The sequence below is a fragment of the Scyliorhinus canicula genome, chromosome 4 (genome assembly GCF_902713615.1).
Source record: "Scyliorhinus canicula chromosome 4, sScyCan1.1, whole genome shotgun sequence".
In the NCBI taxonomy this organism is placed as follows: Eukaryota; Metazoa; Chordata; class Chondrichthyes; order Carcharhiniformes; family Scyliorhinidae; genus Scyliorhinus; species Scyliorhinus canicula.
The window spans coordinates 77,187,318-77,206,267 of record NC_052149.1 but is presented as its reverse complement, the minus strand read 5'-3'; the positions used below and the strand labels follow the sequence as shown (position 1 = coordinate 77,206,267).

General features: G+C 46.1%; 2 protein-coding genes across 16 annotated transcripts in view; one reads left to right on the top strand and one right to left on the bottom strand.

Moving 5' to 3' along the window:
* The window catches only part of angptl3 (angiopoietin-like 3), a 21,473-nt gene extending 3,431 nt beyond the window's left edge, over positions 1–18,042 (top strand). Inside the window, 4 exon segments of the mRNA XM_038794525.1 lie at positions 1,940–2,096; positions 4,139–4,234; positions 11,212–11,487; positions 17,522–18,042. Coding sequence (XP_038650453.1) covers positions 1,940–2,096; positions 4,139–4,234; positions 11,212–11,487; positions 17,522–17,703 — 711 coding nt within the window. The 3' untranslated portion in view covers positions 17,704–18,042.
* dock7 (dedicator of cytokinesis 7) overlaps positions 1–18,950 on the bottom strand; it is a 223,709-nt gene that overhangs the window by 129,932 nt on the left and 74,827 nt on the right. The gene's annotated exons all lie outside the window — the stretch shown is intronic.

Sequence of the window (18,950 nt, the reverse complement as noted above, 5' to 3'; positions counted from 1 at the left end):
CCCCCCCCCCCCCCCCCCCCCCCCCCCCCCCCCCCCCACTCCCGAGCAACCTGCACCCCCAGGTACCTAAAGTGAGTCCCTGCCCTACAAAATGGCAGCCCCCCCCCCCCCCCCCCACCCCCCCACCCCACCCCTGCCCCCACACCCGGCCAAGATACAAAATACTCACTCTTGTCCAGATTCAGTTTGTACCCCAAGAAAGACCCAAACACTCGATACAGCTCCAATAGTCCCCCTTTTGACACACTCGGTTCCGACACGTACAACAGCAAGTCATCGGCATATAAGGACACCCTATGCTCTACACCCCCACACTATTCCTTTCTATACCCCCGAACTTCTTAATGCGATGGCCAACGGCTCAATCGCGAGTGCAAACAGCAGGGGGTACATAGGACATCCCTGCCTAGCCCCACGGTGGAGAGAAAAGTATCTCGAGTTGATGTTGTTTGAGCGGACACTCGCCCTCGGCTCCTTATATAGTAGCTTTACCCAATTCACAAATCTTGGTCAATCCCAAACCGCTCCAGAACTGCCTTCAAGTACCCCCATTCCATCCGGTCGACCGAGTTCTCAGCATCCAATGCCACAACCACCTCGGTTTCCTTCCCCTCTGCCCGTGCCATAACGACGTTCAATACCCTTCTAATGTTTGAAAAGAGCTGCCTCCCTTTCACGAACCCCGTCTGACCTTCACCTATCACCTTTGGGAGGCACTCCTCCAGCCTACCCGCCAGTACCTTCGCCAATACTTTTGCGTCCACATTCAGAAGTGATATGGGCCTATACAACCCACACTCCGTCGGATCCTTATCTTTTTTTAGCAACAGGGAAATCAATGCCTGCCCCCAAGGTTTGTGGCAACATCCCCTTCTCTATCGCCTCTTCAAACATCCCCACCATCAGGGGTGCCAGCTTATCCTTGAACTTTTTATAATATTCCACCGGTAACCCATCCGGCCCTGCCACCTTCCCTGACTGCATCCTTGCAATCGCATCCTTTATCTCCACTATCGCTTCTTCTACTGTAGCCCTGTCCCCCTCCCCTAGCCTCGGGTACTCCAACCCATCTAGAAATCTGTGCATCTCACGATCTCCCCCGGGTGGCTCTGACCTGAACAACCTCTCATAAAATTCCTCAAAAACCTTGTTAATCAGATCTGGCACTACCACCAACTTACCTGGCCTTTCTCTCACCTGCACAAATTCCCTTGCCGCTACTTCCCTCCGGAGCTGACCTGCTAACAGAAACCCCGCCTTATCTCCATGTTCATAAACTGCACCCCTTGCTCGTCTCAGTTGGCGCACCGCCTTCCTGGTAGATAGTCAGTCAAAGCTCACCTGTAGTTCCTTCCTCTTTTCCAGCTTTCTCTGCATAACTCCTATCTACCTCCAACATCTCATCTATTACCCTCTGCCGCTCCAACCTCTCCTCTTTATCCACCCTGGCCTTAAACATGATCACTTCCCCCCTCACCACCGCCTTTAGAGCCTCCCAGACGACCGCCTTCGACACCCCACCCGTACAGCTAAAACCTACATATTCCTGAATTACCTTTTCAATTTTGTCACAGAACACTTGGTCCCCAAAAAGTCCCACATCTAACTTCCACCCCGGCCTCTGGGCTACCCCCTTCTCCAGTACCATATCCACCCAATGTGGAGCATGATCTGACGCTGCAATTGCCGAGTATTCCGACCCCTTAATCCCAGCCAACAAAGCCTTCCCCACCACAAAAAAGTCGATCCGCGAATATCCCTTATGCTAAATATCTTTTGTTGACAGAAACCCATCAATCTCATAATTAAAATGAACTTACTCAGCATCAATTGGCATTTGCAGAAGAGAGCTCCACTTAATGCGCCCTTGAGTCAACAGAAATTTAATGCGGTGTGCTCAGATAGATCAAAAGGAGTTAAAGAATTATAAATATGACAGATGGTGTTTCAGATATTAACCGCAGGTCTTTTAACTTTTGCAGATTTTCCTACTGACTGTAATGACATTTACAATGAGGGACAGGACAGTAATGGAGTGCACATGATTAAACCTAATGGATACAAAGCATTCAACGTGTACTGCCACCGCACAGAAGGTAATGGTCACTATTTTACTACTATTATACTATTTTTGGTAAAATAATCCCAGCAAAGCAATGTATAGGCATTTAATACATTTAAATTGCCACAGCCATTATTTTTCCCTTTCCACCTATAAAATGCTGACTCACACAGGTGTATGGTTCCAAGGCTGTCATCGGCCCTGCAATAGGTCAGACCAGTGACGTTTTAAATATCACTCATTTATGGATTGTAGAAATTGCTGGCAGGTCCACCACTCATTCTCCACCCGAATTGCCCGAGAAACTTCTTGAACTGCTGCAGGCCACATGGTTCAAGTACACCAAAGGTGTTATTAAGCAGGGTTTTCATACAGTAATGATAAGGGAACAGTAATATATGTTCAAGTCAGGATGGAGTACAATTCATGAATAACTTGAGAGGCAATCATTTCTCATGGACTTGTTGCAGTACACCCTGTAAATAGCATACACTGTTGCCATGGCAAGAGGCCTTGTGGCACAATGGTAGAGCCCCTACCACTGGACTAGAAGCTCTAGGTTTGAGTCCTACACCTGGACCTGTTGGCCACGGAAGGAACATTCAACGTGGTACAGCGGGCTGATAATCAGCTTGGAAATTCTTCCACCACTACCCCACGATTCCCGAAAGGGTAAAAAGATTCACTAACAACAGTGGTATTTTTAAAGGATAGGCTTGAAAACCACAAGATACAAACAAGAGCTTTATTGTAAAGGTGTTTACTCTATAGGCTGTAAACATAGACTGACTGTTAACCCACCCAAACTACTGATGATGTCATCAATACATCATGTGATCAGACTCTTCAAATGACCTTGTTCCAAATAGGAACAAAGATTAATACACAACAACTGCTGCCACAGATGGTGCAAGATGGAGTGGCAATCAAGCCAAAATGGTTTGTAATGGATAGCGTTGAGATTCTTTAGTTGTTACATACAAGCTTGAAGATGACAATGGGGCACATGTCATGCCAAGATCAGTCCTGTTATTACCTGATGTCCTGATGGTAAATGATGACCATACGCACAAAAGCATTCCAGCTGGCGTCCTTGGATGGGACCAAGAAAAGGAAATCAGTTTGTTACATGGGCAATGAAACCATCTGTAGTGGCGCTTCTGTCAACTTGGCCAGCAGCAAGTGAGTCAAACCAGGTTGAACCTAGAACCGTGGTAGTATGACTCGATTTCACATGCCACATACAAAATATGTTATGAATTTGGCAGAGGTGAGATCATTTCAAACTTTGCTGAATAGAGAGAGTTTGGCACACAAGACAGCAAAATCATTGAGAATGGATAAACAGAGATATTTTGCCCTGCAAGAACAAGTGAGATTTTTAGCTCCCATTCTTGGAAGGACCATAAACCCATAGAGAATATACAGCACAGATTAACCAAAAGGATACAAGGAGCTCAAAATCAGTTATGGAGCAAGATATGATATTTTCACAGGAGCAGAGAAGACGAAGAAAAGTCTTATTAAAATTATGAAGGTCTCTAAATAATCTTGCAGAGGACCCTCCAGTCTTAATGTCTCATTCCACTCTGACTATTTGGAGTCTGCAGGGAGCAACAGATTCTGCAATTTTTCTCTATATGAAGGCCACCACCTGGCTTTGGGCCTTCTGATTCTCCCCAACTGGCTCTCTTCGCCCCCTTAAGGTCCACAATTGACTCCTTCCTACTCCCTCCTTCAAAGCTATGTGGATCTGTTCTGCACAATGAGTTCCAAGCTCCACACCTCCAACTTGCCTGCGAGATTTCTTCCAGAATAATAAACCGAAGTACTCCTTTGTGTACTCTTATCATCGGAATTTTTCAACATAGTGAACAATTTGTCCAAATGCGTGATCTCGAAAAATTGAATCTTGGGAAGGAGGAAAATTTACATCCGTGAGGGTAAGAGAAAAAACTAATTAGTTCAGAGTTCTCGGTGTAAATACCTACAGCCTAATTGTGTTGTGTCACTAACTGGGTAAATACATGGAGTTCTCTACTGAATTCATACTTTCCATTTGGCTCTTATTTTCAGTGGGCGGTTGGACTGTTATACAGCGAAGATTTGATGGGTCACTGGATTTTGACCAGTCTTGGCAACACTATGAAAATGGTTTTGGTGCACTGGAAGGTAAGAGAATGGTTCAGAACATAAATAAAATCTGAATACTGCAGTCAATTTAAACAGCTTTAAGATATACGACGAGAAGTGCGGATGAGGTGGGGGAGATAACTTGGGATTCTACTTTCAATTTCTACCCGGAGACACCCATTGAAAAACATGCGGAAGGGCATAAATGGGGACCATCAGAATGAGGTAGAATCATGTACTTGGCTGTGATACTACCCATTGCTGAAGAACCGACTAACGCAGTCCAGACTCACCTGGAAATGAGAACATGGACAAGGCATCAAAGAGTTTTCAACATTTATGGAACTACAGCCCATAATAAGCTAACACCTCTAGGAAAGAAAAATATAATAAATTAAGTAGAAAGTGGTTTTGACCTCAAGGTAACATTTGAGCAATTGAGCCCTAGCAAAACTGAAGTCAACAAAAATCAGAGGGAAATCTCGCCACTGGTTGGAGTCATAACTAGCACAAAGGAAGATAGCTTTGGGTTCTTGGACTCCAATCAGCTCAGTCCCAGAACAATGATTCAGCAGTTCAGCAAGGTAGTGGGCTGGATTCTCCATTTTGGTGACTATGTCCCCACGCCAGCGTGAAAACGGTGGTCTTTTCCGCCAGGAAAACTGGCGTAAAACAGCCACTGATTCCCCGTTTTGCTGGGGGCAGCATAGAGCTCACAGCTCTAGCTGCTGATATGGCGCTCTGCACTTCCGGTTCCGTAGCCGCGCTTGCGCACGGCGGCGGCCTGCAGCGGCCATGCCATGCTTCCTGGCGGACTCAGCCCGCGGACACCAATCACAAAAGTAGCGCCCCTCTTCGGCTGCTGTTGCGCCGCAGACCGCCCGCCCACAGTGCCCCTAGCCCAGAATGAAGTCCCCTTGCCCGTGGATCGATGGGGCAATCACGGGGCAGGCCTCAGGCAATGGCCTGAGGCCGTGGATAATCAGCGCGGCATACTCCTAGTACATCGCTTTTCAGGGGGCGGAGAATCAGAATACCGGTGCTGTTCCCGATATGTGCATCAAATGGATTCTCTGCCCCATCGTCGAACACGATTTCGGTGTCAGGGAGCGGAGAATCTAGCCCAGTGTCTTAAACCCAACAATCTGGTTTAGCTGGTTTAGCTCACCAGGCTAAATCGCTGGCTTTTAAAGCAGACCAAGCAGGCCAGCAGCACGGTTCGATTCCCGTACCAGCCTCCCCGGACAGGCGCCGGAATGTGGCGACTAGGGGCTTTTAACAGTAACTTCATTGAAGCATACTCGTGACAATAAGCGATTTTCATTTCATTTCATCTTCAGCTGATTCATCACTAACTTTCCTCCATTAAAGGGCCCGAGGTTAGGTTGTTTGCTGATGATTGAACAGTGTTCAGTACTATTTGCGACTCCTCAGATACAGAAGCAGTCCATACCTGCAAACGGCAGGAACTGGACTACATTCAGATTAAGGATGATTAAGTGACAAGTAACATATGTACTACACAAGTGCCAGGCAATGACCATCTCCAATAAGAGAGAATATAATCATCACCCCTTGACATTCAACCATCTCTGAAGCCCCGCCATCAATATGCTGGGATTACCACTGACAAGAAACTTAACAGGACTAGCCGTATAAATACTGTGGTTTTAAGTGCAAGTGAGAGACTGGGAGTTCTGTGACAAGTAATATGTCACAGAATTTTGGGGTACAGTTCATGTTGAGGTACAGTTTCACAGAATGGTGAATAATGTTTGGGTACAGTTTCACAGGATGGTGAATCATGTTGGGGTACAGTTTCACAGAATGGTGAATCATGTTGGGGTACAGTTTCACAGGATGGTGAATCATGTTGGGGTATAGTTTCACAGGATGGTGAATCATGTTGGGGTATAGTTTCACAGGATGGTGAATCACGTTGGGGTAAGTTTCACAGGATAGTGAATCATGTTGGGGTATAGTTTCACAGGATGGTGAATCATGTTGGGGTACAGTTTCACAGGATGGTGAATAATGTTTGGGTACAGTTTCACAGGATGGTGAATCATGTTGGGGTACAGTTTCACAGAATGGTGAATAATGTTTGGGTACAGTTTCACAGGATGGTGAATCATGTTGGGGTACAGTTTCACAGGATAATGAATCATGTTAGGGTATAGTTTCACAGGATGGTGAATCATGTTGGGGTATAGTTTCACAGGATGGTGAATCATGTTGGGGTACGGTTTCACAGGATGGTGAATCACGTTGGGGTAAGTTTCACAGGATAGTGAATCATGTTGGGGTATAGTTTCACAGGATGGTGAATCATGTTGGGGTACAGTTTCACAGGATGGTGAATCATGTTGGGGTACGTTTCACAGGATGGTGAATCATGTTGGGGTAAGTTTCACAGGATGGTGAATCATGTTGGGGTACAGTTTCACAGGATAGTGAATCATGTTGGGGTACAGTTTCACAGGATAGTGAATCATGTTGGGGTATAGTTTCACAGGATGGTGAATCATGTTGGGGTACAGTTTCACAGGATGGTGAATCATGTTGGGGTACGTTTCACAGGATGGTGAATCATGTTGGGGTAAGTTTCACAGGATGGTGAATCATGTTGGGGTACAGTTTCACAGGATAGTGAATCATGTTGGGGTACAGTTTCACAGGATAGTGAATCATGTTGGGGTACGGTTTCACAGGTTAGTGAATGATGTTGGGGTACAGTTTCACAGGTTAGTGAATCATGTTGGGGTATAGTTTCACAGGATAGTGAATCATGTTGGGGTACAGTTTCACAGGATGGTGAATCATGTTTGGGTACGGTTTCACAGGATGGTGAATCATGTTGGGGTATAGTTTCACAGGATGGTGAATCATGTTGGGGTACGGTTTCACAGGATGGTGAATCATGTTGGGGTACAGTTTCACAGGATGGTGAATCATGTTGGGGTATAGTTTCACAGGATGGTGAATCATGTTGGGGTATAGTTTCACAGGATAGTGAATCATGTTGGGGTATAGTTTCACAGGATGGTGAATCATGTTGGGGTATAGTTTCACAGGATGGTGAATCATGTTGGGGTATAGTTTCACAGGATGGTGAATCATGTTGGGGTAAGTTTCACAGGATGGTGAATCATGTTTGGGTACGGTTTCACAGGATGGTGAATCATGTTGGGGTATAGTTTCACAGGATGGTGAATCATGTTGGGGTACGGTTTCACAGGATGGTGAATCATGTTGGGGTATAGTTTCACAGGATGGTGAATCATGTTGGGGTACGGTTTCACAGGATGGTGAATCATGTTGGGGTAAGTTTCACAGGATGGTGAATCATGTTGGGGTACAGTTTCACAGGATAGTGAATCATGTTGGGGTACAGTTTCACAGGATAGTGAATCATGTTGGGGTACGGTTTCACAGGTTAGTGAATGATGTTGGGGTACAGTTTCACAGGTTAGTGAATCATGTTGGGGTATAGTTTCACAGGATAGTGAATCATGTTGGGGTACAGTTTCACAGGATGGTGAATCATGTTTGGGTACGGTTTCACAGGATGGTGAATCATGTTGGGGTATAGTTTCACAGGATGGTGAATCATGTTGGGGTACGGTTTCACAGGATGGTGAATCATGTTGGGGTACAGTTTCACAGGATGGTGAATCATGTTGGGGTATAGTTTCACAGGATGGTGAATCATGTTGGGGTATAGTTTCACAGGATAGTGAATCATGTTGGGGTATAGTTTCACAGGATGGTGAATCATGTTGGGGTATAGTTTCACAGGATGGTGAATCATGTTGGGGTATAGTTTCACAGGATGGTGAATCATGTTGGGGTAAGTTTCACAGGATGGTGAATCATGTTTGGGTACGGTTTCACAGGATGGTGAATCATGTTGGGGTATAGTTTCACAGGATGGTGAATCATGTTGGGGTACGGTTTCACAGGATGGTGAATCATGTTGGGGTATAGTTTCACAGGATGGTGAATCATGTTGGGGTACGGTTTCACAGGATGGTGAATCATGTTGGGGTATAGTTTCACAGGATGGTGAATCATGTTGGGGTACAGTTTCACAGGATGGTGAATCATGTTGGGGTAAGTTTCACAGGATGGTGAATCGTGTTGAGGTACAGTTTCACAGGATGGTGAATCATGTTGGGGTACAGTTTCACAGGATGGTGAATCATGTTGGAGTATAGTTTCACAGGATGGTGAATCATGTTGGGGTATAGTTTCACAGGATGGTGAATCATGTTGGGGTACAGTTTCACAGGATGGTGAATCATGTTGGGGTACAGTTTCACAAAGTGGTGAATCATGTTGGGGTACGTTTCACAGGGTGGTGAATCATGTTGGGGTACAGTTTCACAGGATGGTGAATCATGTTGGGGTACGGTTTCACAGGATGGTGAATCATGTTGGGGTAAGTTTCACAGGATAGTGAATCATGTTGGGGTACAGTTTCACAGGATAGTTAATCATGTTGGGGTACGGTTTCACAGGATGGTGAATCATGTTGGGGTATAGTTTCACAGGATGGTGAATCATGTTGGGGTAAGTTTCACAGGATGGTGAATCATGTTGGGGTACAGTTTCACAGGATGGTGAATCATGTTGGGGTATAGTTTCACAGGATGGTGAATCATGTTGGGGTATAGTTTCACAGGATGGTGAATCATGTTGGGGTACAGTTTCACAGGATGGTGAATCATGTTGGGGTACAGTTTCACAGGATGGTGAATCATGTTGGGATACAGTTTCACAGGATGGTGAATCATGTTGGGGTACAGTTTCACAGGATGGTGAATCATGTTGGGGTACAGTTTCACAGGATGGTGAATCATGTTGGGATACAGTTTCACAGGATGGTGAATCATGTTGGGGTACAGTTTCACAGGATGGTGAATCATGTTGGGGTACAGTTTCACAGGATGGTGAATCATGTTGGGGTACAGTTTCACAGATGGTGAATCATGTTGGGGTACAGTTTCACAGGACGGGGAATCGTGTTGAGGTACAGTTTCACAGAGCAAATGGACCAAAAGCAACACTTCTCATGACACCCCAGCAGCAACTGACACACCACAGATCTCCAAACTTCACAATAGTTTGTACTTCTGTGAGCAATGTATCAATGAATGAATATCAGACAGACAAAAGCATCACACCAGATCCTTCAACTTTAGGTCAAGCACCTCTTTCCAAAAAGCATGCATCATGCTAGCTCTATCTAACCTGTATATCCACCCACAGTTAATGTTTAATCCTAGAATCTCCTGTACTGATTAGACAAGCAAATATTACAGGCTCTTGCACAAACTTCCAAACATTCTGATTCTGCATTTTCTTTGCACAATGGGCCATTGCTATAGTGTCAGGGAGGTCCTTATACCACTCAGGTCAGAGTGGAACATTCCACTTCCCTCCTGATGATTTACACAGTTCCATAGGTACAGTTACACAGGATGGTGAATAATGTTGGGGTACAGTTTCATATGTAGCTATGCTAGATATGGCACTTGGGGCGAATGGGATTAAAGGTTATGGCGAGAAAGCAGGATTAGGCTATTGAGTTTGATGATCAGCCATGATCGTGAGAAATGTTGTAGCAGGCTCGAAGGGCCAAAAGGCCTTCTCCTGTTCCCATCTTCTCCGAATGTACAGGTACCAGTCTTCTACCTGACACCATCTTTGGTGTGTGAACCAGAAATATCATGTAAAAAGGCTTTTCATCTCAGACATCTCAGCAGGCATCTCAGACGTGACCAAACTTTTCAGATACATATTTGTGAGCAGCGGTCATAGCTCAACAATCTGAAGCAGGAATGCTCACTGACATTTGATCTCCTGGAAGGGTCACCTAGGGCAATCATATTACTTTCTCTTCCAGCCAGGATGAAATCAGCTAACTCAGCAAGGCAAAGCATGGGCCAACAGTCATCCTGGGAAGTATGATTGATATCACATTGGGCAATGCACCTAATCAACTGAACCATCATAGGGCCCCGCCATCTTGCTTAAAGTTGGCTTCCATAGAAAGGAGGAAGCTATCAATGGTTTGCTTTACAGATGTTGGACTTGGTTGTGGTCCACCCTGAATGAATAAAGTGCCAACCCTCACAACCTAGGACATTCAAAACTGGTTACCTGCCCCACACACAAAGTAATCAAGGCAATCAGGCAACTCAGAAGATCGGCCAAATTCAACCCTGTACGTATAGGCTGGAAACGTACCAATGTCGCCCTATTCCTTATTACATGGTTCAGGTCCTCAGTGAAGTAGCTAACTGATTAAATTTATTTCTGTTTCAGTGCCTATTATGTAGCAACGATGCAATGGTTTGTGATTTTAATATAATTTGAATTCAGCACTACCTTTCCTTTAATATCATGTCCATCACTTCCCTGTTAACTGCTGAATTTGTTTGCCTATTTTTGTCACTGCATGATCGTTACATGTTTGCATGCTTTTAACTTAATTACTTAGTCGATACATGAATCTTTTGATTTAAGTCACACTGCAATTCAGCCTTTGGTCTGAGAACATGTTTCTTGAATGAAATACCATTGTTAGTATCATTAATCTGGAATCAAACTTGAAAAATAGGTGCTTGGGTGAGGTGCCAGGGGACTACCAATGCCTGTGGAGCTGTAGCTGTGCATGAGTCAGCATGTTTGGATGTTGGATGAGGATTGAATTGGACCCTACAGTCAGATAGTCTGCTAGCATTCACTAGCCAGCTCAAGTGAAGAACTCCATTTGGGTGAGAGTAGGTGCTGGCAGAAAAGAACCCAAGCAGAGGGGGAGAAAATTACTTGACCTGTCGTCTTTGGAGCCCCACTAAATTACATGACCTTTTTCCCCCTCATCATTCTGGTTTAGGAACATCAGCCCTGGTCTATCGACACTCAAAGATCAAGCACAAAGCGTGCAACGGTGTAGCTATGTTTCAGATTTTTAAATTCACAGCCAACATTTGTTTCTATCTTTTGTGTAGGTGAGTTCTGGCTAGGGCTGGAAAAGGTGCACTATATTACACGACAGAGAGATTACATGCTGCATATTGAATTGGATGACTGGAAAAGTGACAAGCGTTTCATAAAATATACATTCAGCCTGGGAGAGAAAGAGACGGATTACACTGTACAACTCTCTGACATCCTCCTGGGAAATCTCAACAATGCAATGACTGAACAGGCAGGAATGAAATTCTCCACCAAGGACAGGGACAACGACATGAGAAATGATACTAACTGTGCTGAAAGTTATTCAGGTAACTCCAATTATAAAAAATACTTGATATCTATTGTTCACTATGACAAAGGATTCAAATACTAAATAAAAATCTGGGTACTAGCAACTGGAAGGGAAGTGAGATGGATCTTTCCACCAAAAAGGTAATCGAGTTGTGGAATATGGAAGCAGGAAAGGCAACTGAAACAGACGGTATATACAGTTCAAGGAGCATCTGAACACATTGGAAAAGATTAAGTGCAATAACAAGACGGTGAAAAAGTTGGATAACGAAATGGGACAGGGCTGTTATCCCCAACGGGATTTTTCCTGTTCCAAAAAATTCCTATTTCCTTATTTACCCAAATGCATTGAAGGGTCTCTGGAATAATCTTAGAATGCAAACTTGCATTTATAATTCTAGAAGGAAAATTGCAGGATTACATACCATAAAAGTTTTATAAATCAACCAATGTTTTCTTAGACTACTCCATTTTCCAGCCCAAAAATGCTTTTGCATATGCTCACACAAGCACAAGGGATCTAATCTAGCAGGTGACAGGGACTGTTTTGCAAAGGTGCGCGCAAGTTTAAGACACGCTCACTCCTTGCATCGAAAGCAAACAACATTTCAAAATGATGACCACCAGCAACACCCATGCCAACGTTTCCACACAGACAGTCACTCAAGGCCTGAATTGAACCCGGGTCCCTGAAGCTGTGAGGCAACAGTGCTAACCACTGCCCCACCGTGCCGCCCTTATTACAAATTGTCTGGCAGTTATAACTCAGAAACATTACTCCAGGGTTAGGAAATAGCTACCCACTTTTGCATTAAATCACAGGGGAGAGCCCCGGCTCAAATCTCAGATCTTAACTGAGTTTGATGATCTCAGCTGGGAAAGGAGTCGGGATTATTACAATTCAAATGTCATTTCTCAGTGAGCGCAAGTTTCAGTATCTGATCCCTGCTCGAAAAACAATTTTTATGGATGTCGTGCAAGGAGGGAAATGTGATATTGCCCATCACTGAACTGCCCATCAACAATCACTGTCTCAGCTAATACATAAAGAATGGTCACTTGCCAGAGACATCCAGGGCTTGTGGAAATATAATCAGATAGTGCTTTCAGGGGAGGATAAAAATCTGGAGAAAAAAATACACCACACAATCTCCTCATTACATTTATTATACAAAATTAAAGAATGACTCAACAGTGGAAATTACACATTATGGGCTGAATTATAACTTGCAGGTGTGTGTGGGTCGGGGGGAGGGGGAGCAGGAAAATTGACATGTCATTCAGAAACAGGCTCCAACCCACCAACCTCTGCATTTAACCACAGGGCATTAGGCTGCACACAAACATCCCCTAGGGAAAGGCTAGCTATCGTTTTCAACATGCTAACCGCTCAATTGCAGTGATATTAACGTGGCTTTTGCAATTTAACTGTGGGCCAAAGACACAACTAGGAACTATATCAATAAGTACTGAAACGTGACATCTACTTTCGTGCGTGAACGGCTTTGCTCACAGTACTTGTGCTGAGGTTACTTTCACAAATTTAGAGGTTACCGTGACAACTTGGCGGCTTGAGTCTGATCTCCACTTTGATGTTCTGTGCTATCAGATCGGAACTGGTGGCCTATATGCTGTTTTATTTTGGATCTCAGATAATCTGCACCAGCAGGAGCAACAGCCGGAGCAACAGCCGGAGCAACAGCCGGAGCAACAGCAGCAGCAACAGCAGCAGCAACAGCCGGAGCAACAGCCGGAGCAACAGCAGCAGCACCTGCCGGAGCAACAGCCGGAGCAACAGCAGCAGCACCTGCCGGAGCAACAGCCGGAGCAACAGCCGGAGCAACAGCCGGAGCAACAGAAGCAGCAACAGAAGCAGCAACAGAAGCAGCAACAGCCTGAGCAACAACAGGAGCAACAGCAGGAGCAACAGCCGGAGCAACAGCCGGAGCAACAGCCGGAGCAACAGCAGGAGCAACAGCAGGAGCAACAGCAGGAGCAACAGCAGGAGCAACAGAAGCAGCAACAGCCTGAGCAACAACAGGAGCAACAGCAGGAGCAACAGCAACAGCAGCAGCAACAGCAGCAGCAACAGCAGGAGCAACAGCCGGAGCAACAGCCGGAGCAACAGCAGGAACAACAGCCGGAGCAACAGCCGGAGCAACAGCCGGAGCAACAGCCGGAGCAACAGCAGGAGCAACAGCAGGAGCAACAGCAGGAGCAACAGCAGCAGCAACAGCAGCAGCAACAGCAGGAGCAACAGCAGGAGCAACAGCCGGAGCAACAGCCGGAGCAACAGCAGGAGCAACAGCAGGAGCAACAGCAGGAGCAACAGCAGGAGCAACAGCAGCAGCAACAGGAGCGGCAACAGGAGCGGCAACAGGAGCGACAGCAGCAGCAACAGCAGCAGCAACAGCAGGAGCAACAGCAGGAGCAACAGCAGCAGGAGCAACAACAGGAGCAGCAACAGCAGGAGCAACAGCAGCAACAGCAGGAGCAACAACAGGAGCAACAGCAGGAGCAACAGCAACAGCAGCAACAACAGGAGCAACAACAGGAACAACAGCAGCAGCAACAGCAGCAACAGCAGGAGCAACAGCAACAGCAGCAGGAACAGCAGCAGGAGCAACAACAGGAGCAACAACAGGAGCAACAACAGGAGCAACAGCAGGAACAACAGCAGGAGCAACAGCAGGAGCAACAGCAGGAGCAACAGCAGCAGCAACAGCAGGAGCAACAGCAGCAGCAACAGCAGCAGCAACACCAGCCTGCTTGTTTACATGCCTGCAGCTCCAAAGGAGTGAGGGGATGAGAGGTGCAGCTCGCAGAAGGCCATACCCTCTGTACCGGGTGTACAGGCAGAGGATAAGCTTCCTCAACATGTCGGAACACGAGTGTTCAGGAGGTTCAGGTTCTCGCATGAGGTGGTGTCGGACATTTCACCCTGCTGGGAACAAAACCTGCTGCCAGGATGGTGGCACAGTGGTTAGCACAGTTGCTTCACAGCCCCAGGGTCCCAGGTTCAATTCCTGGCTGGGTCACTGTCTGTGCGGAGTCTGCACGTTCTCCCCGTGTCTGCGTGGGTTTCCTCCGGGTGCTCCGGTTTCCTCCCACAGTCCAAAGATGTGAGGGTTAGGTGTTTTGGCTCTGCTAAATTGCCCTTAAGTGTCCAAAACATGTTAAGTGGGGGTTACTGGGTTACGGGGATAGAGTAGGCATGTGGGCTTGAGTAGGGTGCACTTTGTAAGGGCCGGTGCAGACTTGATGGGCAGAGTGGCCTCCTACTGCACTGTAAATTCTATGATTCTATGAACTGGACCCGATGGCCAGACATTACCAGTGGCTTTCAAAGTCGCCATCACCCTCAGCCTCTTTTGCCTCTGCCTCCTTCCAGGGCTGTCAGAATCATGTCCAGGATTTTGCAGTCAGCAGCCATCAAATTCATCAGACAGGTGGCTGAAGACTTATTGCCAGGACAGGCAATTATGTCAACATTGCCACTGATGATGCCAGTCAGATGAGCAAGTTTGCAGCTCTGGCTAACTTCTCAAAGGCGCTGAGCATAACTGCGTGTGGCAATTAAGATACCAGAAAGATTAATTAACCGCAAGGGATTTGACTCCATCAATGTGCAGCTGGTGTCCAACCAGAAAAAGATATTTATGTCGGCGGGGGCAAGATTCCCAGGCAGCTGTCATGATGTTTTCGTCCTACAGCAAGGCCCTGATCTCTTTGTACCTTGAAACACAGTTACCAATTAGCTGTTCAGAAACAAGGGAACAGACTTTAAATGTGGCTGATGAAATGCACGAGGAGCTTAGCCAATGCGGCCCAGGTGAAATACAATGAAAGCTATATGAGAACCAGATGTGTTATTTACCAAGCATTGGCATGCTGAAGATAGGCTTCAGGGGCTAGGCCGGTGCCGGAGTGGTTTGCGTCCCGCCGGCTGGCGTGGAAGGCATTTGGCGCCACGCCAGCCGGGGCCGAAGGGACTCCGCCGGACGGCGAGAGTTTGCGCATGCGCGGGAGCCCAGGACCCCGGGGCCTGCCCACGCCGCCAGGTCCCGCCGGTAAGGGACCTAGTCTAATCTACGCTGGCGGGACTGGCAAAGAACCAGCGGGACTTCGGCCGATTGCGGGCCGGAGAATCGGCAGGGGGGGCCCGCTGCGAGCAGCCGCCGACCGCCGGGGCGCGATTCCCGCCCCCGCTGAATCTCCGGTGCCGGAGAATTCGGCGGACGGCGGGGGCGGGATTCACGCTGCCCCCTGGCGGGGGGTCAGAGAATCCCGCCCAAGGTGCACAGTCTCTGAGGGGGAAGAGGTGGTGGTGACAGAACTTGATATGACCCAAGGCAACAGCAGTGACACACATTGCTGCCAGGGATACCCTAATTATTGTAAGGTTTACTTAGATTCCAACAGTCTGACAGACAAATTCAAGAATCATTCATCTCTACCACCTTTGCCCAGCACAAATCAGTCCTGCAAACAACGACACACCCCTTTCAGTCTCCTATTGCCTAGCGTCAATTTTTCTAGTATCATTCACCGCAAGTGAAATGGCCACTTCTCAGCCAGAAACCAAATATAGGCAAGACGGGAAAGTAGTAAAAGCAAATAATATTTTTGTGGCTCAAAAGTAGAACAGAAACTTAGCAATGTACTATTGTGTAACACATCCATGTGCAGATCTTGTGCAATTAACAACCTTGATTCTTCCTCTTCCATTTCTACATGGTGCAACCTCTGTGATTTCAGTTTAGGTAGAGGCAGGAAGCTCAGATCTCTGTCGCGAATGCAGAAATGCTTTGGGCAGATAGCCTCCAGGTGTTGGAGCCCGTGAGGGCCCCAGCAAAGACTGCTCCACCTGCACCTATGCAGGAGCAGACTCAGCCATTGCGTCACAAATCACATGTGGCTACACAAGGGGAGGGCGCAGGATAGCAAATGGTTGCAAAGTAGAACCTGATGTGGATTCTCCATTGCTGTCCCGGTCTCCACCATTTATTTGCTCTTGCTCATTTTTGATGAGTTGGATGAAAATCCAACCAACTGCTTTACCAGTCCCTCTGAAGCATGAGAATCTGTGTTGGTAGATGGTTTGCATTGTCCTGTAGTGGCACACATTCAAAGTGAGTGATGTTCTCTGAGGAATGATGTTGAATCAAGATGAATGTGAGTGTCAGTGTTGGATGGGCAGACAGGGATGTGAGGAAGTGCACAGATAGAGAGGGATGGGTTCACCTGCAAAGTTAGTTTGATGTGAGGACTGGTGTTCAGGAGTTGAGATTGCAGAGTGAGGAGGTTAGCGCGACGCTCACATCAGGATGGAGTTGAGTGTGGTCACCATTTCTGCCTTGTTTGGGTCTGCTTGGGTCGGACCTCATTGACATCCTTCAACCACACCACCCTTATTTCACTGGTAGGTTTCTTCAACTCATCGGTAAGGAACAATATTTCCCTGCGGGCCCTTAAAGCCCCCAGAAACACATCCATATAAGGATCACAAACACGGCCAATTTTTGGATTGAGTCTATTCAACTCCATCAATTTATTCTGCTCTGCTTCCAACTTCAATATTCATCAAATTTAATGGACAGGATTCTCCGTCCTGCCGCACCAGAAAACGCCGGCGGCGGGATTCTCCGTCTCGCCAGCCGGCCAATGTGGTTCCCGTTTGTGGGCAGCCCCCCACCATCGGGAAATCTACGGGCGTGGGTGCGCTGCCAGCGAGCGCAATGGAGAATCCCGACAGCGGAGAATCCAGCCCAATGAGTTTGGAGACCCCTTTAAACGCTAAAGTTGAAATTCACTCATGCTGGTTGTCGCCATTCCTGCTCAAGCTGATTGGTTGGGAAACATGTGAACAATATAGTAATGCAGTGGGTGAGTTAAAAAGCCACAAACTGATGCACTGCACTTTCACCTGGGTTTTCAGGGCATTATTGACCCCAAACAACGCGTCTCAGCAAACTTAAAATCCGGGTGGATGTGGATATTTATTGTGTTTTTTACCAAGCTTGAAATAGTTTTGTTTCTTTCTGTAAAAAGGAGGATGGTGGTTCAACGCATGTGGAGAAGCTAACTTAAATGGAAAGTACATCAAAACAAGATCAAAGGGAAAACTGGAGCGAAGGAGGGGAATATTTTGGAGCACCTGGAAGGGAAAATCACATTCCCTGAAGTCAACAAAAATGATGATTCGTCCCCTTAATTCAGAATGGTTTGAATGACGAATATTTAGTTTCAAATATTGTGCTGCATCAAAACCTGGGTACTGATACACATTTCTAACGCTGCTCCGTAATAGCTAACACAAAGGTTTAGTACATGTGTAACATTATTAAGTAACATTAAGTGACAATTCTGTGGCGCACAGATCAATATTCACAACAGTCCTCATGATAAAGCTAAATGGTGTTAAACATACATACATTTCCCACTGTACTGGGCAAGACAGTAAGTATACTATTTTTAAAATTTAGAGTGCCCAATTCATTTTTTTTCCAATTAACAGGCAATTTAGCATGGCCAATTCCTCTACCCTGTACATTTTTGGGTTGTGGAGCAAAACCCACATAAACACAGGGAGAATGTGCAAACTCCACACAGACAGTGACCCAGAGCCAGGATTGAACCGGCGACCTCGGTGCCGTGAGAGAGAGAGAGAGAGAGAGAGAGAATTGCTTATTGTCACAAGTAGGCTTCAATGAAGTTATTGTGAAAAGCCCCTAGTCGCCACATTCCGGCACCTGCTCGGGGAGGCCGGTACGGGAATTGAACCCGCGCTGCTGCCTTGTTCTGCATTACACGCCAGCTGTTTAGCCCAGGGCAGCAATGCTAACCACTGTGCCACCGTGCTGCCCTGACAGCAAGTAAACTTGCAAAGAAATCCCTCATTCTCTGCTAAATTTTCCAAACTTCTGCTTATAAAGTACGCAAAAGACATATCCAACACCCCATAACCTTGTACCTTAGTTAAATTGAAACAAGCAATCATGACTCCAGGTCTGAAAATATAATAAACCAAATTTACTTCAGCCAAAAAGGCTAATTGTCCTGTTTCTCTGAGTACATCAATCAAACCACTGTGGGCAGAGAACAGTTACCAAGTTAAATAACAGAAAATCAGGTTTATTCTAATAGAAAGTTACCATTAACCATCATTACTAGGTTACCATTATACTTGATAAAAAATACTGAGTCACATTGACTTCCGCAATCAATTTTCTCTACAAACATAATGCTCAATTTGATATATTAAAACAAAGATAAGGAATGCTTCAGATTGATTTAAAATATACAGTTTTATTTCATGAGAATATGTGACTCATGTATGTGTGCAAGTATACAGTTTCACAAGTTTAAACTCTACATATTATATTGTTTCATTTATTCTTGCTCTTAGAAAGTACAGAAGCAAACAACGGAACATGATGATTCTGGGTACCCGGAATTTAAGTTATGAACAGAGATTCAG